The sequence below is a fragment of the Equus przewalskii genome, chromosome 13 (genome assembly GCF_037783145.1).
Source record: "Equus przewalskii isolate Varuska chromosome 13, EquPr2, whole genome shotgun sequence".
Taxonomy (NCBI): Eukaryota; Metazoa; Chordata; class Mammalia; order Perissodactyla; family Equidae; genus Equus; species Equus przewalskii.
Window position 1 is genome coordinate 20,908,603 of NC_091843.1, and position 19,994 is coordinate 20,928,596.

Consider the following 19,994-nt stretch of genomic DNA (forward strand, 5'->3'; position numbering starts at 1 on the left):
GGATAAAGGCAAAGGATTCCCTGGGTGAGGCCTACAGACAGACCCAAGGTGCCTGTAATTGGATTTTATAGGCCAGGCGAAAAGTAAAAGCAGGGGCTGGCCCTGTGGTGTAGTGGTTAAATCTGGCACACTCTGCTTTGGTGGCCCAGGGTTCATGGGTTCAGGTCTCAGGTGTGGACCCACACTACTCATCAGCCATGCTGTAGTGACGACCCACATACAAAATAGAGGAAGACTGGCACAGATGTTAGCTCAGGGCTAATCTTCCTCAAGCAAAAAAAGAAGAAGATTGGCAACAGATGTGAGCTCAGAGCAAATCTTCCTCACCAAAAAAAAAACCAAAAAAAAAGTGAAAGCAGATCTTGTTCCTATCAACCCCACCTGGGCGCATCCCAGGCCTCACTGAGGCCCCTTCTTACCAAGCTCTTGACGATCTTCAGCAGTTCTTCCATGACCACAGCGATGCCCTGGTAACCCAGGAGCCTGCAGATGGTCTTGAAATGAGGAGGCCCCACGAAGTTTCTGTAGGAGCTGTAGATGTGGCTGTAGGCAATGTTGAGAGGCTGGAAAACAGAGATTGTGGCAAAGTAAGAGACTGAGTACCAAATGGATGCTGGGGGGAGTCCTGGTGGGAGATATTTCTCTGACAGAAGGGATGGAAACCTGATGTCACCTGCACTCTCTTACTGGGGACCCCTGTGAATATGGTTGCAAGATGCTAGCCATGGAGAGAGGTGTGGTCAGTGACCACAGAATGGAGCAATGGTCGCCAGATGGAGCAGTGATTCTGTGGCACAAGAGGACAAAAGACCTCCAGGAGAATATCTTTTTTACAGAGATTCCTGCCACCCACCACTGTCACTCCACAAACCAGGACTTTCACAAATTGAGCCACGGGGTGGGGGTAAAACAGATGATTTTCTTTCTCTAGAGGCATTTTTGGTAGTAGGAACTGGCTGGAAGAACATGTGAAAACTCAGAAGCTGATTCAATGTTGTCTTCTTTCTACTTTTAGATTTCTCCATCTATAACAGGGTGGGGTCTTGGGACCGAACAGGGCTGGGTGTCAGAAGACCTCTGCTGCGGGCATGGGAAATCACTTAGGTTTTCTGAGCCCCCATTTCTTCATCAATGAAATGAGCGGGATGGACTAAATCAGTGGTTTCATAACTTTCCAAGTAGTGGTCCAAAGGAAAGATGTCATGGAAACTAGTATGTGAAACAGACAAAAGCAGAGCTGTTCTGTGTGGGTGCTGGTTGGGGGCTCAGAGACCTGGCCACTGACTGGCGACCTCCATTGTCCCCTGAACCCCATGAGATACCTTCACTGAATTAGCAGAACTTCTTTAAGATCTCTTTCTGTCCGAGAACATATAACCAAAATATAGAGCCCTAAATTGGTCTCATCTGGTTGATGAGACTATAAAATTATCATTGACTTTGTCTTTGAAATGCTGCCACTTATGGAGCACCTTGTGCCAGGCTTTGTGAAGCCCTCCCTGTGTATTCTCATTTAATCCACACAACAAACATACGGACACAGACAATTCTTAGCCCCATTTCACAGATGAGGAAACTGAGGGTCAAGGTGGTAAGTGGCTTGATCAGGGTCACACAGTTCATAGGTAACTGATCTGAACCCAGGTAGGTCTGATTCCAACGCCTGTGTTTTTAACCTCTACCTAAAACGGCAGATTTTGGAAGGTGAATTCTTATCTGAAGAACTGGACAGAGTTTACATAAGGTTTCATTTCCAAACTTAGTTCTGAGTGTAGTTTTCCTACCTGGAATTGGAAAAATCTTGTAAACGGAACATGCAAATATGGGAAGACCACATCTGATCTTGCATTAGCTGAAATTCTCTACTTGTTGGCTAACTAGAAATTCTACATGAATTGAATAGGAACTGTAATGATGATTTCCAAGGACTGAAGGCTTCTCAACTACCTTTGGAGCCATCGAGGGAAGATTAAATTATGTTCAGACCAGGTTTTGCATTAAGTATGTTCTACCAAATACAAATGATTCTAAACTTTACAAAACAAGCATCACCATTATAGTCCCCTCTAGTAACAAGGATCCATGAAGAACACAAGTAGAGTCCTCACTAATAACACGGATTCGTGAGGAATCAGAACACCCACCCCTCCAGCAGGTTGAATATAGCCGGTTTGGTAAGCTAATGCCTGCATATGGGAGGCCTGGAACGTGAGAAAGTGCAGCGTCCGCATGCAACGCTGATGGGCTGTCACAGTAGACTCTGCCTGAAGCCGGGGGAGGGATATCTTAATGCAGTTACTAGAGAATTCTCAATGTTATGGGGGAGGAATTGTTTCTGTAAGGAGGGGAACATAACTCACTTAAAACCATGATGTTCACTGAAGTCAATGTTCACCAAATCCTGGAAGTACAGGAATGGTTGAGTTTGATTTAGCCAACCGTGGGGCCAGGCCACGCCACACAATCGACTGTGTGTGGAGCAAACCATTTTCGTGTCTCTGTAACAGGCCACCCTGTCAAACAGGCTGGGACTAGGGTGAGGTGAGCGAGGTGACAAGAGCACAAAATGATAGGAGGCGTCACTCTCCTATAAGAGAGCATCTGAGTTCTGGCCCTGTAATCAAAGTCCTAATCTGTTTGCAGGGAGGAGTATACAGCAAACACCAAACAAGCCATAGCTTACCTCTGCTTGGGGAAGGAGACTGACTAGAAAGGGGCCTGGGAGGACTTTCTGGGTGACGGAAATGCCCTACATGTTGATTGGGCTGACTACACCGATGCATACATTTGCCAAAACTCAGGAAACTATATGGACACTTAGGATTTTGTATACGTTACAAACTGAATGGTTGTATCCCCCCAAATTCAAATGTTGAAATCCTAACCCCTACTGTGATGGCAGAAGGAGGTGGGACCTCTGGGAGGTAATTAAGTCATGAGGGTGGATTCCTCACGAATGAGATTAGCGTCCTTGTAAGAAGACAAATGAGAGCTGGCTCCCTCCTTCTCTGCTCTCCATCATGTAGGATATAAGAAGCAGCCTACGTGCAAACCAGGAAGTGGGCCCTCACCAGACATGTGATCTGCTGACACCATGATCTCGGACTTCCCAGCTTCTAGGTGATAAAAACGTTGGTGAAGCCACCCAGTCTACAGTATTCCTGTTACAGCAGCCTGAACTGATTAAGACACTGTATTTTAGTGTATATGATTATAGCTCAATAAAAAAGTAAATTAAAAAAAACCCCACTGGGCTATATCATAACCTAATTTACTTCCCAACATTTGTTTACAAAGATTAAAAACAAAACCATGATTTGAACTTTCTCCCAAAGATGGCTGCAGCTCAAGCCTATACAGGCACGAGGGAATGGTGACCTGATGTGCTCACGGCCATGAGGGGCACTGACAAGGCTCATGAACTGCCAGGACTACCTTCTCATTCTTCTTCTCTCCTTTCAAATATCCTATAAAAGGAATTACTGAGCAGCAGGGAGCTTTCAAAAGGATATCCCTGAAGGGAACATAAAGCAATCAGCTTCTTTTTTTCCTGTCTGATTCTCTGGGTTTTTTTTTTTTGGTGGGAAGATTGGCCCTGAGCTAACATCTGTGCCACTCTTCCTCTACTTTGTATGTGGAATGCTGCCGCAGCATGGCTTGATGAGCAGTGTGTAGGTCTGTGCGCAGGATCTGAACCCATGCCTGGGCTGCACTTAACCACTACACCACTGGGCTGGTCCCTGACTTTGCTGATTTCTTTTCTTGCTTTATCTGAGTCTACAGGACAGGCTCTGGGGTGGGTGGACCTAGGTTCAAATCCCAGGTCCATAAATTTACTAGCTAGATGATCTACAGCAAATTACTTAAACTCTCTAAGCCTTGGTTTTCCCGAAGTAAAGATAGTAATACCAACTCCCATAGGGTTGTTGGAGGTTTAAATGAGACAACATATATAAAGCACTGGGCATGGTACCTGGCATCCTGGAAGCACTCACTGCAACGACAGCCATTAATATTACTTCGTTTGATGATTCGGTAAATAAAGACTAAGAAAACACAGCTTCCTGGTCAAATTTCTTCCAGTAGCTTGGGCTACAGTCATGAGTCTCTGAATGTGGAGAGGGGAGTACATACGTAGGGTACAATTTTATCCCACATGGGGATGTGACCAAGGTCACAGCTGGGACCAGGAGATGGCATGCACCCAAAATGCAGATTTTGCTCAATAGTGACAATATTATAACAATGAGGGCTGTCCAAGAACAGACTGTGCTGGGTAGAGGCCCTCACCACTGCAAGTGTCCGTGTGGAGGCTGAGAAACACTGCACAGAGTTGAGAGAAAGGAACCCTGCCTGGGGCTCAGGGTTGGAAGAGATGCCCTTAACCTCCCTTCAGAAGCTCAAGCTGCAATGCCATCTGCCTGGATGCTCATCCTTCTTAGCAGTGTTCTTAACTCTCACTCCCACCCAAAGAGCTTCTAGTCCCAAGATTCCCTTAGCACTTCCAAGCAAGCACAAATAAAAATGTATTCCAGTGGATGGAAACTGCTCAGCAGCCCTCCCCAGTTCTAGGTAGAGGAGGTGAATAATTTTGGAATTGTTTTACCATGCTTGTTAAGGGGGTTTCAAAAAATCCCCCTTACAGACCTGCTCAGTGCACACAGGGGCCCTCTTGTTGACGTCCCCTCATTGGTCTTGGATTCTGGTCTAGGCCAGAAGTTTAGGCCTTAGTTGATGGCCCAAGCTCAGGAAGGACCAGCATGAAATGAGCAGAATTCAAAATTGTCCTAAGTCAACAAACTCCCCTCACTCCCCTCCCACCCCCAAGATACACCACACCCATGCAAGAGGAAACGCACACGCATGCTGGAAAGAACACGCACACGCACCCCCGGAGGGCACCCATCTGACCTGCTGGCTCTGGAGGAGGCTGGGCCCTATTGAGAAAATGTGGGAATATGGGAGCCTGGGCATTTTCTGAGGTTTGGCAAAGAAAAACAGGAAGGCAACAGGACTTGAGACACTGGAAACTTGCTACAAATCTCTTACACTGAACCAGTCCTACTAACTGAGTCAGGTTACAACTCTGGGCCTGCCTTTAGAAACTAATTATGCATCTTTTTTACGATGGCTCACTTAAAATCAAGCTTGTTTCAATCTACACTGCACAAAGCAGATAACTTTATGAGAGCTGAAGAAATAAACGATCTTGATTCAGGAATTAGAGCCATATTAACGTGAGACACAGATGTGCATTTTTTTAGAAAAAGGCAAAACTATTTTAAGGAGAGAACAAATAGAGAGAGTTTGATCTGGCAGATCCTGGGCACTGTATCTGTATATAGACTTTAAAAAAAATTGTGGTGAAATATCTGTAGCATAAAAGCTACGATTTTAACCACTTTTAAGTGTTGTACATGGACTTTTAGTCAGAAGGCCTCCATCTCTCACCAGATGGTAAACAAGGCCAGCCACGTCAAACAATGCGGCCTATTTATTTAGCAAACGGAATTTGCAAGCAATTTGCATCTCTGCTTTCTGGAATCACAATTGCTGTTTTCACAGATCCCAAGGGGAATTAAAACTGTTTATAATTTCCTGTTTTAGTCACAATTTCTCTAATGTTCTTTGAGCAATTTGAACACCATCAGCACATAAACACAGCTCCCTAATTCAGGTTGGAGAGCTGCGGGCCAACTCTCTGAAACCACTGCAGGTAAATAAAGACTCAGGTAAATGAATAAAACAGCAAGACCGTCCTTGTTGGGAAAGATCACAGGGTATGATGGGTTAAAGCACTGATAACTCCTGAGCGACAGGTTCAAATCCATCGCTAGGGTGTGGGTAAAACTACTCATGTGTCTGTCTGTCCCTTACTGACATCTGCTGATCTAGAGGGCTGGGTCTCCAATATGTGGGTTTCCTTCTTGGCCTGCTCAGCTCAGAGGCTGAAAGATCCAAGGGAGTTGCTGTAGAGACCTCAAGAAATGATGCTCTTCTCTTTCTTGTCTCACTAACAAAGTCCTTGGAGAAGGCAAGACGGAGAACAGGAACTGAGCCTTTCCTGTTCAGAGACACCACATCAACCCTATAATACTTAGAGATGCCCAAATTTTTGGAGGAAACCAATGCTATCACTTTGTAAATAATCTGTACCATATGATCATATGTAAGTGTATAATGTTTCTCTGTTTATGAATGTTTTTACATAATTCCTTCATAACTTGCCCAGGTATATTTGTTCTCTGTGGCTATTACAAATTTCCACAAACCTGGTGGCTTAAAACAATAGAAATTTATTCTTGCATAGTTCTGGAAGCCATAATCCAAAGTCAGTATCACTGGGCCAAAATTAAAGCATCAGCAGGGCCACACTCCCTCCAGATGCTCTAGGGGACAACCCATCCCTTGCCTCTTCCAGCTCCTGGTGGCTGCCAGCATTCCTGGACTTGTGGCTGCATCACTCCAATCTTCAGATCTCTCTGCTGAGATCTGGCCTTCTCCTCTGTATGCATGTCACCTCCCTCTGCCTCCCTCTCATCAGGACACTTGTGATGGCATTTAGGACCCATCCTGATAATCCAGGATAATCTGCCCATCTCAAGATCCTTTACCTAATCACATTTGCAAAGCCCTTTTTCCAAATAAGGTAATATTTGCAGGTTCCAGGATTAGGACCTGCTGTCTTGGGGGCCGTTATCAGCCTACTAGACCAGGGAAGGCAGGCACAATGATCCCCATTTAGCAGAGGAGGAATCGAAAGCCCAAATGAAGTGAGAGACTTGCCTGAAATACAAGATGATAGTCTGCCTTATGTACCCACTGCCAAATGACCGAAATTCTTCTAGACTGGTGGGTAAGTAACGTTGGGTAGCCTGGGAGTGGGACCACGCAGACATGGAGGGGGGGTGGCACTGCTAGTGCTGAGACAGACTCCCTTGGTCAGGCTACGTGGGAAGTGCTGGCACCCAGGAATGGCCCCAGCTGTGACGTACCCAGCTTGCTGCAGCAAAGCACTGGGTCCTCGGTCCCATGGACCATGACCTAATGGGGAAGGCACTGCCAGAGTAGGATAAATTTCTAAGGTCAAATCCTGACTCACAGGGGCATCACTTAGCAAGTGACGACCACACCAAACACAAGATCACACCAACAATTTCCAAAGACCGAAACATTAATGGGAAATTATTAGCATAATTTAAGGGATGATTTGTGCCACAATCTCTATCACTCGGAAGGCAGTTTTATGATAGACTCTATATAATTTATTTAGAGAATATTTTTAAAGTTTTGACTCATATGCAAATTTTGAATCCTGAAGCAGTTGCTAAAGGTTTTTTAGATTCAATGTCACCCCTAACCCTGAGTGACAGAGCTCTTAGGCAGGGGTACTTGGACTCCAGACTCCAGAGGAGGAAACACTTGCTGGCCATATTTTTCCAAATGTATTTGATGTTTTCTCTGTCGGCTACATTCAGGTGGCTCGATGCTCTCTCTGAGGTATTTAAGTTCCTTGCCTGTTCCCATCATTCTAGAATCCACTAAACAGCAAAGTCCTGTCTCTACCTCTCCGGAGAAGGTAACATAAGGCAAAGAGCTCTCGTTGACCATTGTTGACTGCAGAACGGCACGAGCAGAGCAGCAGCGCATCCGAGAGGCCAGCTGGAAGCTCGGGCTCTGGACCAACAGACCTCGGCTTGGAGCCCTGCTCTGCCACAACCTCGCTCTGTGCTCACGGTCAAGTTAATGAACCCCTCTGAGCCTCGGTTTCTCCCTTTGTACAATGGTGATAAGAGGGCCTACCTCAAAGAGTTCCCCATGGGTAAAACGAGAAAACATATGTAAAATGCACCAAAAAGTTCTTAGTGGTTATTTCTGAGCTGTACAAGTTTTACTGTCATCTTTGAACTTTTCTATATTCCTTAATTTATGTACAATAAGCATATATGTTTTTTTTAAAAAACAAAGCTGTTTCAAGAATAAAAATAAAGGGAAGCAAGTACCATCCAGGGTGCCAACCTTGCCCATTACAGCCTCTGGATGAAGCTACAACCAACTCAGGAAACGGCTCTGAGCCACTGACCTTCTGTTCTTAGTAATAACAGCTGCTTCTCCTAAGCCCAGCACTGCACAGAGATGGGCTCATCTCTCTGCTGCAACAACGCTGTAAGGCAGGTATTATTGATATTCCCATTTTACAGAAGAGTTAATCAAGGCACAGAAGAGTCAGGGAATTTGTCCAAGGCCACACAGGCAGGATGTGAACCCAGTCTGGGGGTATCAGGACCTGCACTCTGAACCACTACCTTCCTCTGGGTGCCCTGACATCATTCCTTCACTGCCACCTGCAGGAAGGACTCAGGGACCCCGCTCTTGGCTGATGTCCTCTGGCAGTAATTTATCACTGGTGTAAACCAACCAGGCACCTCCTGGCCAGACAGCTGAAGAGGCTACAACTTGGATCCCACAGAAGGGTCCTTCCTGATTGAGGACAAAGAGTGGGCTGGGCTGGGGTGCCATCTCCTGAGCAAGTGTCCCCAGGGGATCAGTCTCATTCACCAAGGGCTGCACTGGCTCCTCTGGGTGCTGCTGGTGAATGGTGACAGCCCAGAGGAGCAGGACAAGCCCTGGACTCGGAGTCAGGGACTCGGTTTCCACTCCTGACTCTGCCACTAATCAGGTGCGCAGCCTGAGGAACGCCATCTCTTCTCCTGGAATCTGTGAGACAAGAGAAGTTCTAGGCCTCGTGTTCTCTGAGCGTCTCGACTTCTCAAATAAAAAGCTCAGTGTCAAAATGGCATCCAGGAGGATTAAAAATAAATTCCCACTTTCGGTGGCAAAGGCTTCAGTTCTGTCTCGTCACTCCACAGGCCCCTAACTCTGGTATTTTTATTCCCCTCAAAATAACCTTTTCAAAAGGCACCTGTAAACTGCTGCCCTGGCCTTTCTGTGGGGAGGACGCTTTTACGCTCTGCAGGCAGTCATCATCAGCACGTATTCCAGCAGATCACAGACAGGCCCCTGGAAAGGCCAAACGCCGCAGGAAAGCCACGGAACAAGTGTCTAATCGAGGACGACGGACATCCCGAGACTCCAAGGCGCACAGAGAGCCCTGGCCCGGGGAGGGTCTCTGGCTCACCAGGCAACGCCCCATAACTTTCTGATTATCACAGGGAGATTTTCCTAGGTTCACGTGGATACTCTGACCAAGAACCAAGAAGAAAAAGGCTGACTTTTTAAAACACATCATTTGTGTAAAATAATTCAGGTCTAAATCGATCCGACCGAGGGGCGCCGTAACAAATGACCACAAACTTGGTGGCTGAACTTTATTCTCTATTTCAGACACGCTCTGGAGTCTCCCCAACGGAACGGTGGCAACATGTTATTTTAAGGCTGAGGGGAACAGGAAGGGGTGGAATTTCAGAGGCAGATAAACCTTTATGGGAAATGGAAACAGGCGAGGAAGCAAAGTCAGGATTCTTGAAAGAAAAGGAACTTTGGGGATCATCCAACCCAGGAACAGTAAACAGTTTCCATTTCTGGTGTCAACTCCAACTGATTGAGTGGTTAAGCAGCTTCTTGGGATGCCTGTGTTGAGAAGGACTCTGAGGCTGTGTTTCTGAGCCCAGCTGGAAGGACTGCTGTATTAGTTTCCTAGGGCTGCAGAACAAGTTACCACAAATGTGGTGACTTAAAACAAGAGACATTTATCTCACAGTTGTGGAGCCCAGAAGCCTGAAATCACGGTGCTAGCAAGGCCACACTCCCTCTGCAGGCTCTAGGGGAGCATCCTTCCTTGCATCCTCCAGCTCCTGGTGGCTCCTGGCATTCCTTGGCTTATGGCAGCAGCACTCTAGTCTCTTTCTTTGTCTTCACATGGCTTCTTCCCTTTGTATCCCTCTGTGTGCAAATCTCCCTCTCCTTCCTCTTATAAGGACACCAGTCACTGGATTTAGGGCTTCTCCTAAATCCAGGATGATATCATTTCGAGATCCTTAACTAATTAAATCCAAAAAGAGTCTATTTCCAAATAAGGTCACATTCTGAGGTTCTGGGTGGACCTGAATTTTGGGGGGACACTCAAACCCCCACGGCACAAGTGCCATGATAGTTTAGCAAGCCTGACACGGGTTCAGGACTAGGCAGAAGTAGTATTCAAATTTTCTATCTGCCATCCTGATCTCGCCCAAACCCACAGATTTAGAGATGATGGAATTGAGGTTCAGAAAATAAAGAGTCTTGACTAGTGCCACGGGAGACAAGAATAAAGAAAAAAGAGGACCTAAGGGTGGGTAGGAGGCAAGGCAGAATTTGGGGGGGGAGCGGGTAGGAGGGGATGAGGATGATATTACTGTTTTAGTTGTGGGATAACTGAGAAGGGCATCTTTGCATTTGAAACCATTGTCCAAAGAGGGTCTAGAGGGGGCAAAAAGAAAAAGATAACTAGCCAATTAGAGAGAAAATTTAGGAGCCTTGGAAGAATTAGCACTATTCTGAGGATGAGTTTGCAGGAGACTGTTTGCCTTTTTTCAGCCAAAGGGATGAGAGCTCCTCTCACTGGGCAAAAGCCTTTCCAGACTGGTCCCTGACAGCATCGTGCGTACAGATGCATGCTGGTTGCCATGGTGAATGATGCTGATCTGAAGAAATGAATAATGTGAGCGTTGGGGGCGACAGTGGGATTACTCAGACAGTGGCGAGAGAGACACCAAGGAGAGCCCAGAGCACAGGAGGGGAGAAGGCACCATTCTGACAGCTTTGGTCCACTCTGCCTCTGAGAGCTGCGCTCTATCCAGATCCATCATTAACCAGATCCACTACAAGCATCAGGTAAGGGACACAAATGGCTCTTCTTGGAAATGGAAATGGCTTTTCCTTTCACACTCTGCTTGGAGGAGGGCCAGGCAATGGTAATATGAATAGCTAAAAACTGGGGAAATTTAGAAACAGAAGCAGAGGAAGAAAAATAAGGGAAACTGACTTGGTCCTAAAAGCTGAGGATGCTGCTAGCATCTTCACAGAAAGCTCTTAAAAATGTCTGCTGTAGGGAACTCAGTGTGCAAAGACAGTGGCAGATACGAGGCAAATAGGAGAACTGATTCATGACAAGAAATGGGATTCCTGATCACTCCGGATGGAAGGGGTTTACAAAGGCCGTTGCTTCTGTATCATAAGTAAATGAATTAAGATCTTTTTTCATTGTAGTCGGAAGCATATTTATAGGGATGTGTGGGGTGCTGGGGTGGAGCGGAGGGAGTGTATGAGAAGGGGCACAAATACTCTGTCTCCTTTGCAATGACCTTGCCTGGAGGGATCTGAGCACATCTGTCTCGTCCCTTTCATTACCTATTTCTCAGGGAAGAAATTTCCAGCCAAACAGAAAGGAACTATTCCCATTCCTGAGCATCTCAGTTCACTGTCATCCTTAGAGAAGAAGAACAAGGATCGGAAAATCACTCAGTGCTGTGCGTCTTTCTGCAGCTCCACTACTCTAGGAATACGCGCACGAAAACAGAAGGTTGGAGGGAGGCAGGAAGGAGAGAGAACAGCTCATAACAGAAATCAGTTTGGCGTAATATCCAATTCAGGTTAAAGTCGGATCGACTGTTTTTTTACTATGTCACCACAATCTACAATAAAACCTGTATTTCGTGTGAGAGAGGAGGGGCAGAGAACAGAGCTGCGTGAGACCTGTACGTGAGCAGACACAGGTTGAATACGGCTGTGCCTGAATTTTAGCTCAGGGGAAATTCAGTGGAGGGGAACTGTATCTCTCAAAGGGAATTAAAGAGAAACTAAGAAGCTTAAAGATGGTGCTCTCTTACCAAAGCGAGAGGGCTGGCCATCTGAAGAGGGCTCATTTGATTTGTCTGGAAAAACAGCAAGTGGGTCTTAGCACCAGCACCTCGTTTTGCGATAACATTGTATTGCTAAACCCAGCAGCCCTGCATGTGGAAATCTGGCGGTAAAGTAGCTTTGAGTCTTGTACTTATTAACTGAGTGACCTCAGATTGCTCATCTGTAAAAGGGGGATCTAGCTCGGAGGGTGCAATGAAAAATAAATGAAATTTATTATTGTATGCCAAGCAACTAGCATGACCTGTGACGCAGCAACCACTAGCTAACTGTTGGAGGTTATCAGCATTATTAACGCTCATAGTACAGTAGTACTAAATAGCAGTTATGCTTGTATCGGGAGCTGATTATCTTGACCTAGGAAACTAATTTCCTGGGTTCCTCTGGTTTTGAACAAACAAACTGTGAGCAGAGGCTTTGGGGAGAAATCAGTTACCAATGAGTGACAAAGCAAATTTCCTCCTGCCATGAGCAACAGAACTGGGAGGCTAAAAAAGCAGTGGGCAGAATGTTCTAGATGACTGACCTCACAGCACTTGGAGAAGCCAGAGGTCCAGAAAGGAAATTTTAGGTGAAACAATTGCCTGACTTGGAGGTCACAGACCTGTGGTAACTAACATGGGGACTCTGAGTTTGTACTGATTTCTCCTTTTATTGCCTTTCTTCTTCTCTTTTTCCAGGGCTGGGAACAATGTTGTATTTAAAGGATCTGAGTCAGGGCAGCATGAGGCTAGGGGATGTGGGTGCATCTTTTTCAGCCTGAAGGTCTCCAGCTTTGGTATGAGACAACCCTGATTTGAACTTTTGTTCTGCCATTTCTTAGCTATGCCTAGCTAAGTAATGTCACCTCTTGACTCCCATTTCTTTGTAAAATGAGGTAATATCAGTGCTCATCTTGAATGCTCAATAAATGGCGGCGATGATTATCATAAATAAGTACTTAAATAAGGGGATAAGTTACTCTTCACTTTGATTCTGATTTCAGAATCAGGATGAACATCGAGGTTGGGAACGTTTCTTATACGGGAGCCATCATTTCCTGGTCGTCCTCGGAGCCCTGCCTGGAGGACTATTACCATATTATGTATAGGCCCAATTGGAACAGCATCTTCTCTGGCTATCTTCGCTACAGCTTCCACCACGAGGAGAAGGTGCCTCGATCTATCAGCTCCGTGGTGCTGGAACACCTCGCCCCTTCCACTCTCTACTTCCTGTGCATCAGCTGTAAGAAGGCTGCATTCCCCTACAGGCACTACTGCACCATGTTCCACACCCTGGATAAGAGTCCACTGGCTGCTGGAAGCTCCCTGGTGGACCCCCAAATCTCCCTTTGGGTCTTGATGGCCATTCTGCTGGCCTGCTTCACAGCCGTCTTAGCCTTCATCTGCCTCCAGTTCTGGTGCATCCGTTGCCATGAGCCTCGATGGTCTTACAGAGCTGGTCACATGGAGGAAGCCAATGGGTTGGTGAGATGGCCAGAAGAGGCCCCAGCTCTCGGTCAGAGGGAGGAAGACCTGCAGGGGCTCCCCCTGGTGGAAATGCCACGCAAGAACTCCAGAGCTGGAGCAGAACCGGAAGCCGAAGCTGACCAGGAAGCCCCGGATGTGGGTGCCTTACAGAGAGAGGGTGGTGACCAACCCGCCCTACTGCCTCATTTTGGGGAGTAAGAAGTAGAGAGGAGGCAGCCTGCATCATACAGCCTAAAGTCGCATCCCTCCCGCCACTGCCCCCCTAAGCAGTAGGTCTTCTGGCTACAGACTACTCATTCGTCTTCCCTCAACGTCAGTGTTCCAGTGAATCACCTGGGTTGGATGACTGCTCTATCACAAAGCTTCTCAAGCTGGAAAACATACACCCCCATGTGCTGAGGGAGTAATGTGGCACCTCTTAGGCAAGTCCATTTTAGGGGGAGCCAGTTAGGAATTAAAAACATTATCTTAATACTAAAACAAACATGAATATATCATGATGTAGAAAGTGAGATGTGCATGGCTTAAATAAAACACCATACTTCAAGGAAATTTTTGAGTTGAAGAACGGGCTCTTTGAGTTATGCTTTCAGTCATACTGGGGGGAGTTATTCTAGAAAGCTGTGAGGAGACTTGTTCGTGAGTGTTTTCCAACTTTCAGGCCATCACGTACCACCTTGTACCCCACCTTCATTTTTTTTTAAACCATAGACTACCTTTACTATTACGAACAATAGTTCTTTAAATTCACTTATTTTTAAAACTTCAAACTTTATTTTAAGAGATAGCCCTGTATTACTCTAAAAGTGAAAAACTAGCAGCCCACTGCTATAAATAGAAGGGAAGAGACATAAGAATAAATATAATGAAAACATAATATTAAATTTGACAGATGCTATTGCCTACTAAAGACTGAGCTTAAGGCCTGCTCTTTTATCTTCGATTAAAAGGGAGATTAGATTAGCAAACATTGGAAAGGTAGTAAGGAAACAATAGCACCAGCTTAAGTCTTTCTCCTGTGAGAAAGTCCATGAACGATCTAAAATGCTATCTGTAAGAGTCCCTTGATTTGAGAAAGTTGCTTTGACCAGATTGGTTGTTCTGAAGAAGATACCCACACTCTCCCAGCATCAGTCCAAGACCCTCTGAGCTCTACCTTAGGCCAAGCGGTGGGAACTTGTCTTGCTTCATCACACTTCCAAATCTAGGGCTCCTCGACCTAGACGAGTACTTTGTCTACCAACGTTATATTTATCCGGCCAGTTCCTCTTCTAAGTCCCTCTGTGCTTACTTTTCGCAAATGGGGTAAAAGGTGGCCATTTTTATTCCATCACAAAGAAAAATGTTGGCTTTTTTTGTTGTTGTTGACAACAGTGGCATTCTTTAGTCGGCCTGTACCAACCCCCAGGGTAGAAAATGAATCTCCTACATATGTCATCGTGTTGGTGAGACTTTGTGAACCTTGCTCCCCTGTCCCTACCATGGATGTGGAAATGGAACTTGAGGAGGGCAGGGATGATGTCTGTTTTAGTCTCTGATATATCCCCAGCATGTAGAGGACTAGAGTAGGTGCTTAATGCCTGGGAATGGCAAAGGATAGAAGAAGGCACCATTTGAGAGGTTTAGTTTGTGTTAAGATGTGTACATATCAGCAAAGCAGCAAAGAGATGGGAGAAGACCTGTCTCTTTGCTCTAGCTCCAGCCATCTGGGATTTCCTTCAAAGCTCCACCTCCTCAACCACTTCCTGTCTGCAAATCCCTTATATTTATGGAGCACAACATCCCAGAATCACAGGACAATACTGCAATCAATCAGCTGAGAAACAGGAGGAGATGGGACACCAAGACGAGAAGCCCCACACACCCATTTCCCTGCTCACCTCAGTGAAGTCCTCCCCAGACAGCCCTGCCCAGCATCCAGCCCCACCAGGTCTGTGTTAACCCGCATCCTTGCCAATTGTGAACAAATAAAGATGAATATCCTCGCAGTCATTTCCGCCTGGGTCTCACTACTGCCTCTTTATCCCCACACCTTCCTGCTTTTCTGACTCACGAACAACTCTGCTATTTGCTTTTGCTCACTAGCCCTCTTAGAAGTAGGACCGGGCAAGACTACTCACCTTGGACCCATAGAGGTAATAAGGCTGGACGTTGGCAGGTTTATCTCTTTGTGGCTCTTGGGTAAAAGGAATGGCAGTTCGGACAAAACTAGTAGAAGAAAAGAGATGGGAGGGGAGTTAACCAGGTCCTAACATTATTCTTCACAGGACATGATATAGTGGGAGCCCTTCTTGACCAGGTGTGACCTCACTATTTCTTAGGTGGTTGCCTATAAAGGTAATAAAGTCCTCTGACATCCTCCTGTTCAACTACTGCTTCCCTTCCATAGATGGGAAACCTGTAGTCCAGATTCACAGGCTCGATGCTGGGCTTGCGGCTGCTCAGAAGGACAGCAGGCAAGAAAGCGAGAATGGGCTGGGCCTGAAAACGGCCTTCTCCAGAGCTCCGTCCCTCCACCCCCAGGGTGGTTTCTCAAAAGCAGGGTTCTGCAAACTCTTTCCGTAAAGGCCCAGATAGCAAATATTTTCAGCTTTGCAAGCCAGATGGTCTCTGTTACAATTACTCAGCTCTGCTGGTAGTGTGAAAGCACCCATAAACGGGAGTAAATGAATGAGCATGGCTGAGTTCCAATAAAACTTTATGAATTTCAAACAATTTCTGCTTGTCACCCAATTATAATTCTTTGGATTCTCCCCTATTTAAAACGTCAATACCATTCTTAGCTCATGGGCTGTACAAAAACATTTGCCAACTAGATGTGGTGCGTGGGCTGTAGTTTGCAGAATTCTGCTTGAGAGGATTAAAAGTCCCAAATCTTAAGAGAAGGAGAAGTCTGTCTTGCTGAGTGTGTGGATTTATGCACATTTGTAGATTCCTCCCAGACCCTTCCATTCATTCGATGCATAGTGGCCAGGAGCCAGGCCCTGAGGATCCTGAGAAGATGTGTAAATATACATTTTTGCACATCCTTATGTACTTGTTTTGTACGTGAATATGTCTCACCCCTTCCATCAGGTTTTGAACCTCTTTGGGGATAAGAGATTAGGTGTGGTCTCTATCTTGGTGGCTGGCCTGGCGCCATGTGCCCCTTGCAGGAGACACATTCCATTTTGCCACGCATGTGTGTGCTCTGCAAATGTATGCCTGTTTTGCACACATGCGTTCACATATGTGGACCTCCTCATAAAAGTACCATCTGATCATGTCGCTCCTCCTCCTCAAACTCTGCCAAAGTTCATAAACGCTCCATCCTATGTGGCCTATGGACTCATGCATGGTCTAGTTCCTGCTTCCTCCTGTGTCCGGCCTTATCTTTCATGGCACCGTTCCCCATCCCAGCTCCACCCTCACCAGCCTCTCAGTTCCTTAGAAACTTTGGCTGGAAGATTCTTCTCCTGCCTTTTGCCTTATTTATGCCTATTCTTCCTTCGCATCCCAACTCTACCATTATATCCTCAGAGGAGGAAGCTTCCTTTGAGGTTTGCATCACTTCCTGGACGGGATCAAGTGGTGCCGTTCTCTCTCTCAGGTTGTGGGCTCTCCTCCATCTCCAGGTTGGCTGTTTATAGCAGTACATTTATCATACAATTGTTTGATCACCTGCACCCTCCTCTAGCCTGAAGGCTCCGAGAACCAGGAAGGAGTCTGCTTGTTCACTGTGGCATCCTTGCTTCCAACACAGAGCCTGTGCCCAGGAGGGGCTCCACAAGGTGCCTCTTGCAGGAGTAAACTGACAACCTGCACTGGGCCTAGTGTGGAGGGGGCAGCTGGCTGCTCCCTCGCCCCACCCCATCCCACTCCGCCCCAGCCCCCTTTGCACAGGGATTTCCTTACCGGTTGGTGGACCCATTGTAGCAGTAGTTAGGGAGGAAGTCGAAGTTCAGCTCCCAGAAGACGTGCAGGGTGATGCGTCCGTAGGGGGCAGACACGTTGTGATTGGCCTCCCGGAACATGGCATCGAAGCTGTCCAGGGTCATGTGCTTACACAGCAGCCGGTGTGTGAGCCGGTTGATCTCCAGCAACCACTCCAGCTCCTGCCCGGAGAGAGAACCCGTGGCTACTGAGGATGTTCACACAGACCTTGCACTCATGCATCACTTTGTCTTACAGATTCCTCTCATGCAGGCAAGAGCCCCTCAGACAACCTCCTGACTGCTGACACGAGGACTAGGACCCTTGTGGTGGCATGTGACAACACTCCCTTCTTTTGAGGAGTGGAAGGAACTGCCAGCCTATGCTGAGGGAGGCTGCAAGCCTGTCCCGGGAAGGGGACCAGAGACCATGTGCGAATCCCCTGTCTATCCCCCTTTGGGTAGAAAGCACGCCTACTTGCTTTCCAGATTCCATATTGCTGAGGAAACAGCTGGTCCCTCAGTGTCTCCTGTAAAGTAAAAGAGAGCTGTGACTGGCTGTCACCAGAGGCCCTATCTCCGCCCTGCAGATGTAACCTTAAGAGCTACCAACTACTAAGTACTTGCTATTAGGTCAGACCACATGAAACTGCTGTTTTTTTAGGTCAAACACTATAGAATATTAGTAATTTCATATGGTTCAATCTAATATGTATGAAGGAGTATTCTAAGCACTTTATATGGATTAACTCATTTAATGCTCAAGAAAATCCCTATGAAGTCAGTATTACGACTGTCTTTATGCATACAGAAACCGAGGCTTTGAGAAGTTAAGTAACTTGGCTTCAAATCCAGGAAGTCGGGCTCCACAATCCACATTTTTCACCACTGTATACTATAGAAACTTAAAAAAGAGCTGGAAGCAGTACACCCCCTCCTTTGGAATCCTCCTGTGTCCCTCAGTCACAGTGGGTTGGTCACACGTGTTGGCAAAGGTGCGGCTGGAAGCCGTGGACCATGGCCCTGTGTGAGCTGTGGGCCCTGAGCATTTGGAATCCCATCTTCATGCAAATAACGGGAGCTGGGTGGTTATACCCGGACACAGCAGGTCACTGCATTGGGTGGGAAGGAAAAGGAGAGTGAAACCCTTTGGGCTTGCTTTAGAATCTTGTTGCACTGCTATCAAAAAGAATCAAAGGACAGTCTTGTGCAGAGAAGACATACCTCTACGTGACACTCTAGGACACTCCTACATGGTTTTGGTTAAGCTGTCTTTTGAGATGCCCCTGTTTCATAGAGAGAAAAACTGAGGCTTGGCAGGTTAAGTAACTTGCCCAAGGTCACATAGTGAATATAGAATAGGGCTTAGGATGCGAGCCCCGGTCTTCTGATTCCAAATCACGTTTGGCCCCTGTGACACAGAAAGGGCAGTTTCCCAGAGCACGGCCAGGACATGAGATGGCCAGAGGGCCAGCTTTAACAGCTGGGGTATGGAGCTCAGCTGTCTACAGTCACAGGAAGCAGCCCCACACCAGGGATTCAACTTTATTCTCATCAGCCCCAAGGCCCCCCTAACCCTGGCTGGGGTCCAGTGTGTGGTCAGGAGAAGGCCCCAGACCATTCTTCTAATCTTGGAGCTTTGCCTCTCTGAAACTCAGATTCTATGGCTCTAAACTGGAGATAGAGAATTAGATCAAAGGTTGCACACTTAAATAGCTGCAGGGGCCAGAAAGGTCAGGTACAGAGATAAGCTGGGGCAGGCGTGAGACCTGGGGCTGGGCTGTCTGTGGCAAACTGGAGAGCCCCTGCCCAGACCAAGGCAGAGCTGGTACTTGACTGCATCTGAGGGTTGCCACTCGAAATGGGGCTTAGTGATGGCAGATCCTGCAATCTTCCAAAAGAAGGTCAAAATCTGGATTTCAATTCTGGAATGGCACACTGAGGTACCCTGTTACCAGGAAGATGAGTGTAGATGAGAAACCGAGGGATGGTTTCTGTTCTAATACTCAGCGATTTTAACAGTCTCACAAACACGTGCCAGTGTTCACAAGGAAGATGAAGGAGAGTCCTCAGCTCTGCAGATGCAGGGCTGCTGGAAAGGAAGGTCCACGTCTTGCACCTTGCAACAGCACAGGGGTTTTTGTTATGTTAATCCAAACTGTGCCTTTGCATCAGCATGTTCTTCTGGCCTTTAAATCAGGAGAGGGCCCTTGCCTACTGGCCGCAGGGCTCAGTGATGCAGGGCACAGAAGGTTTAAACGGCCTCGGGAGTGTTCAGGTGCCTTCTGAGAGGATATCAGCTTTTGATAGTGAAGCCAGTTTACTGAGGGGCAACAAAGAAGCAGAACTGGGGAAACAAAACACCCCCATGGGCAAACTTCTGTTAAGTAGTGGAAAGAGCTATGCAATGGGAACCAGGAAACCGGATTGTCGGATTGTTAATCTGCTCTGAGACCCCAGGCAGGTGAGGAGAGCAGGCTGAGTTTCAAACTCAGGCACAGCAAGGGCTGGTAGGTCATACATATGAATGAAGTGCACCAGTGGGGCTTGCAGCAAACCAAAGACAGCACAGCCCAGCTGACAGGAACGACTAGTCATTTCTAGGCAATTGTTGCCATCTGGGAAGGCTGGTCTGCAGTTTTATTCGAATCCTTCCAAATGTTAAATGTTGGCTCAAAGTTTCAAATATGCTCTGCAGCCTAAACAAAACACAGCCTGCAGGCTGCCGGCTGTTGTCAGCATCAGCTCTCCTGGA

At 46.8% G+C, this 19,994-nt stretch overlaps 2 protein-coding genes across 12 annotated transcripts in view; one reads left to right on the forward strand and one right to left on the reverse strand.

Moving 5' to 3' along the window:
• Positions 1-19,994, reverse strand: part of CYFIP2 (cytoplasmic FMR1 interacting protein 2) — a 125,247-nt gene that overhangs the window by 36,979 nt on the left and 68,274 nt on the right. For all 11 annotated transcript variants that reach the window (XM_008514973.2, XM_070570389.1, XM_008515012.2 and 8 more), the window contains 3 exons: positions 17,223-17,422; positions 15,449-15,536; positions 420-563 (listed from right to left, as the gene is read on the reverse strand). In XM_008514973.2, the coding sequence (XP_008513195.1) occupies positions 420-563; positions 15,449-15,536; positions 17,223-17,422 (432 nt within the window). The remainder of the gene's footprint in view (positions 1-419; positions 564-15,448; positions 15,537-17,222; positions 17,423-19,994) is intronic.
• FNDC9 (fibronectin type III domain containing 9) lies at positions 10,537-15,320 on the forward strand. Its single transcript, XM_008514958.2, has 2 exons — positions 10,537-10,833; positions 12,845-15,320. The coding sequence occupies exon 2, from the start codon at positions 12,852-12,854 to the stop codon at positions 13,524-13,526; it is 675 nt and encodes a 224-aa protein (XP_008513180.1). The 5' UTR covers positions 10,537-10,833; positions 12,845-12,851; the 3' UTR covers positions 13,527-15,320.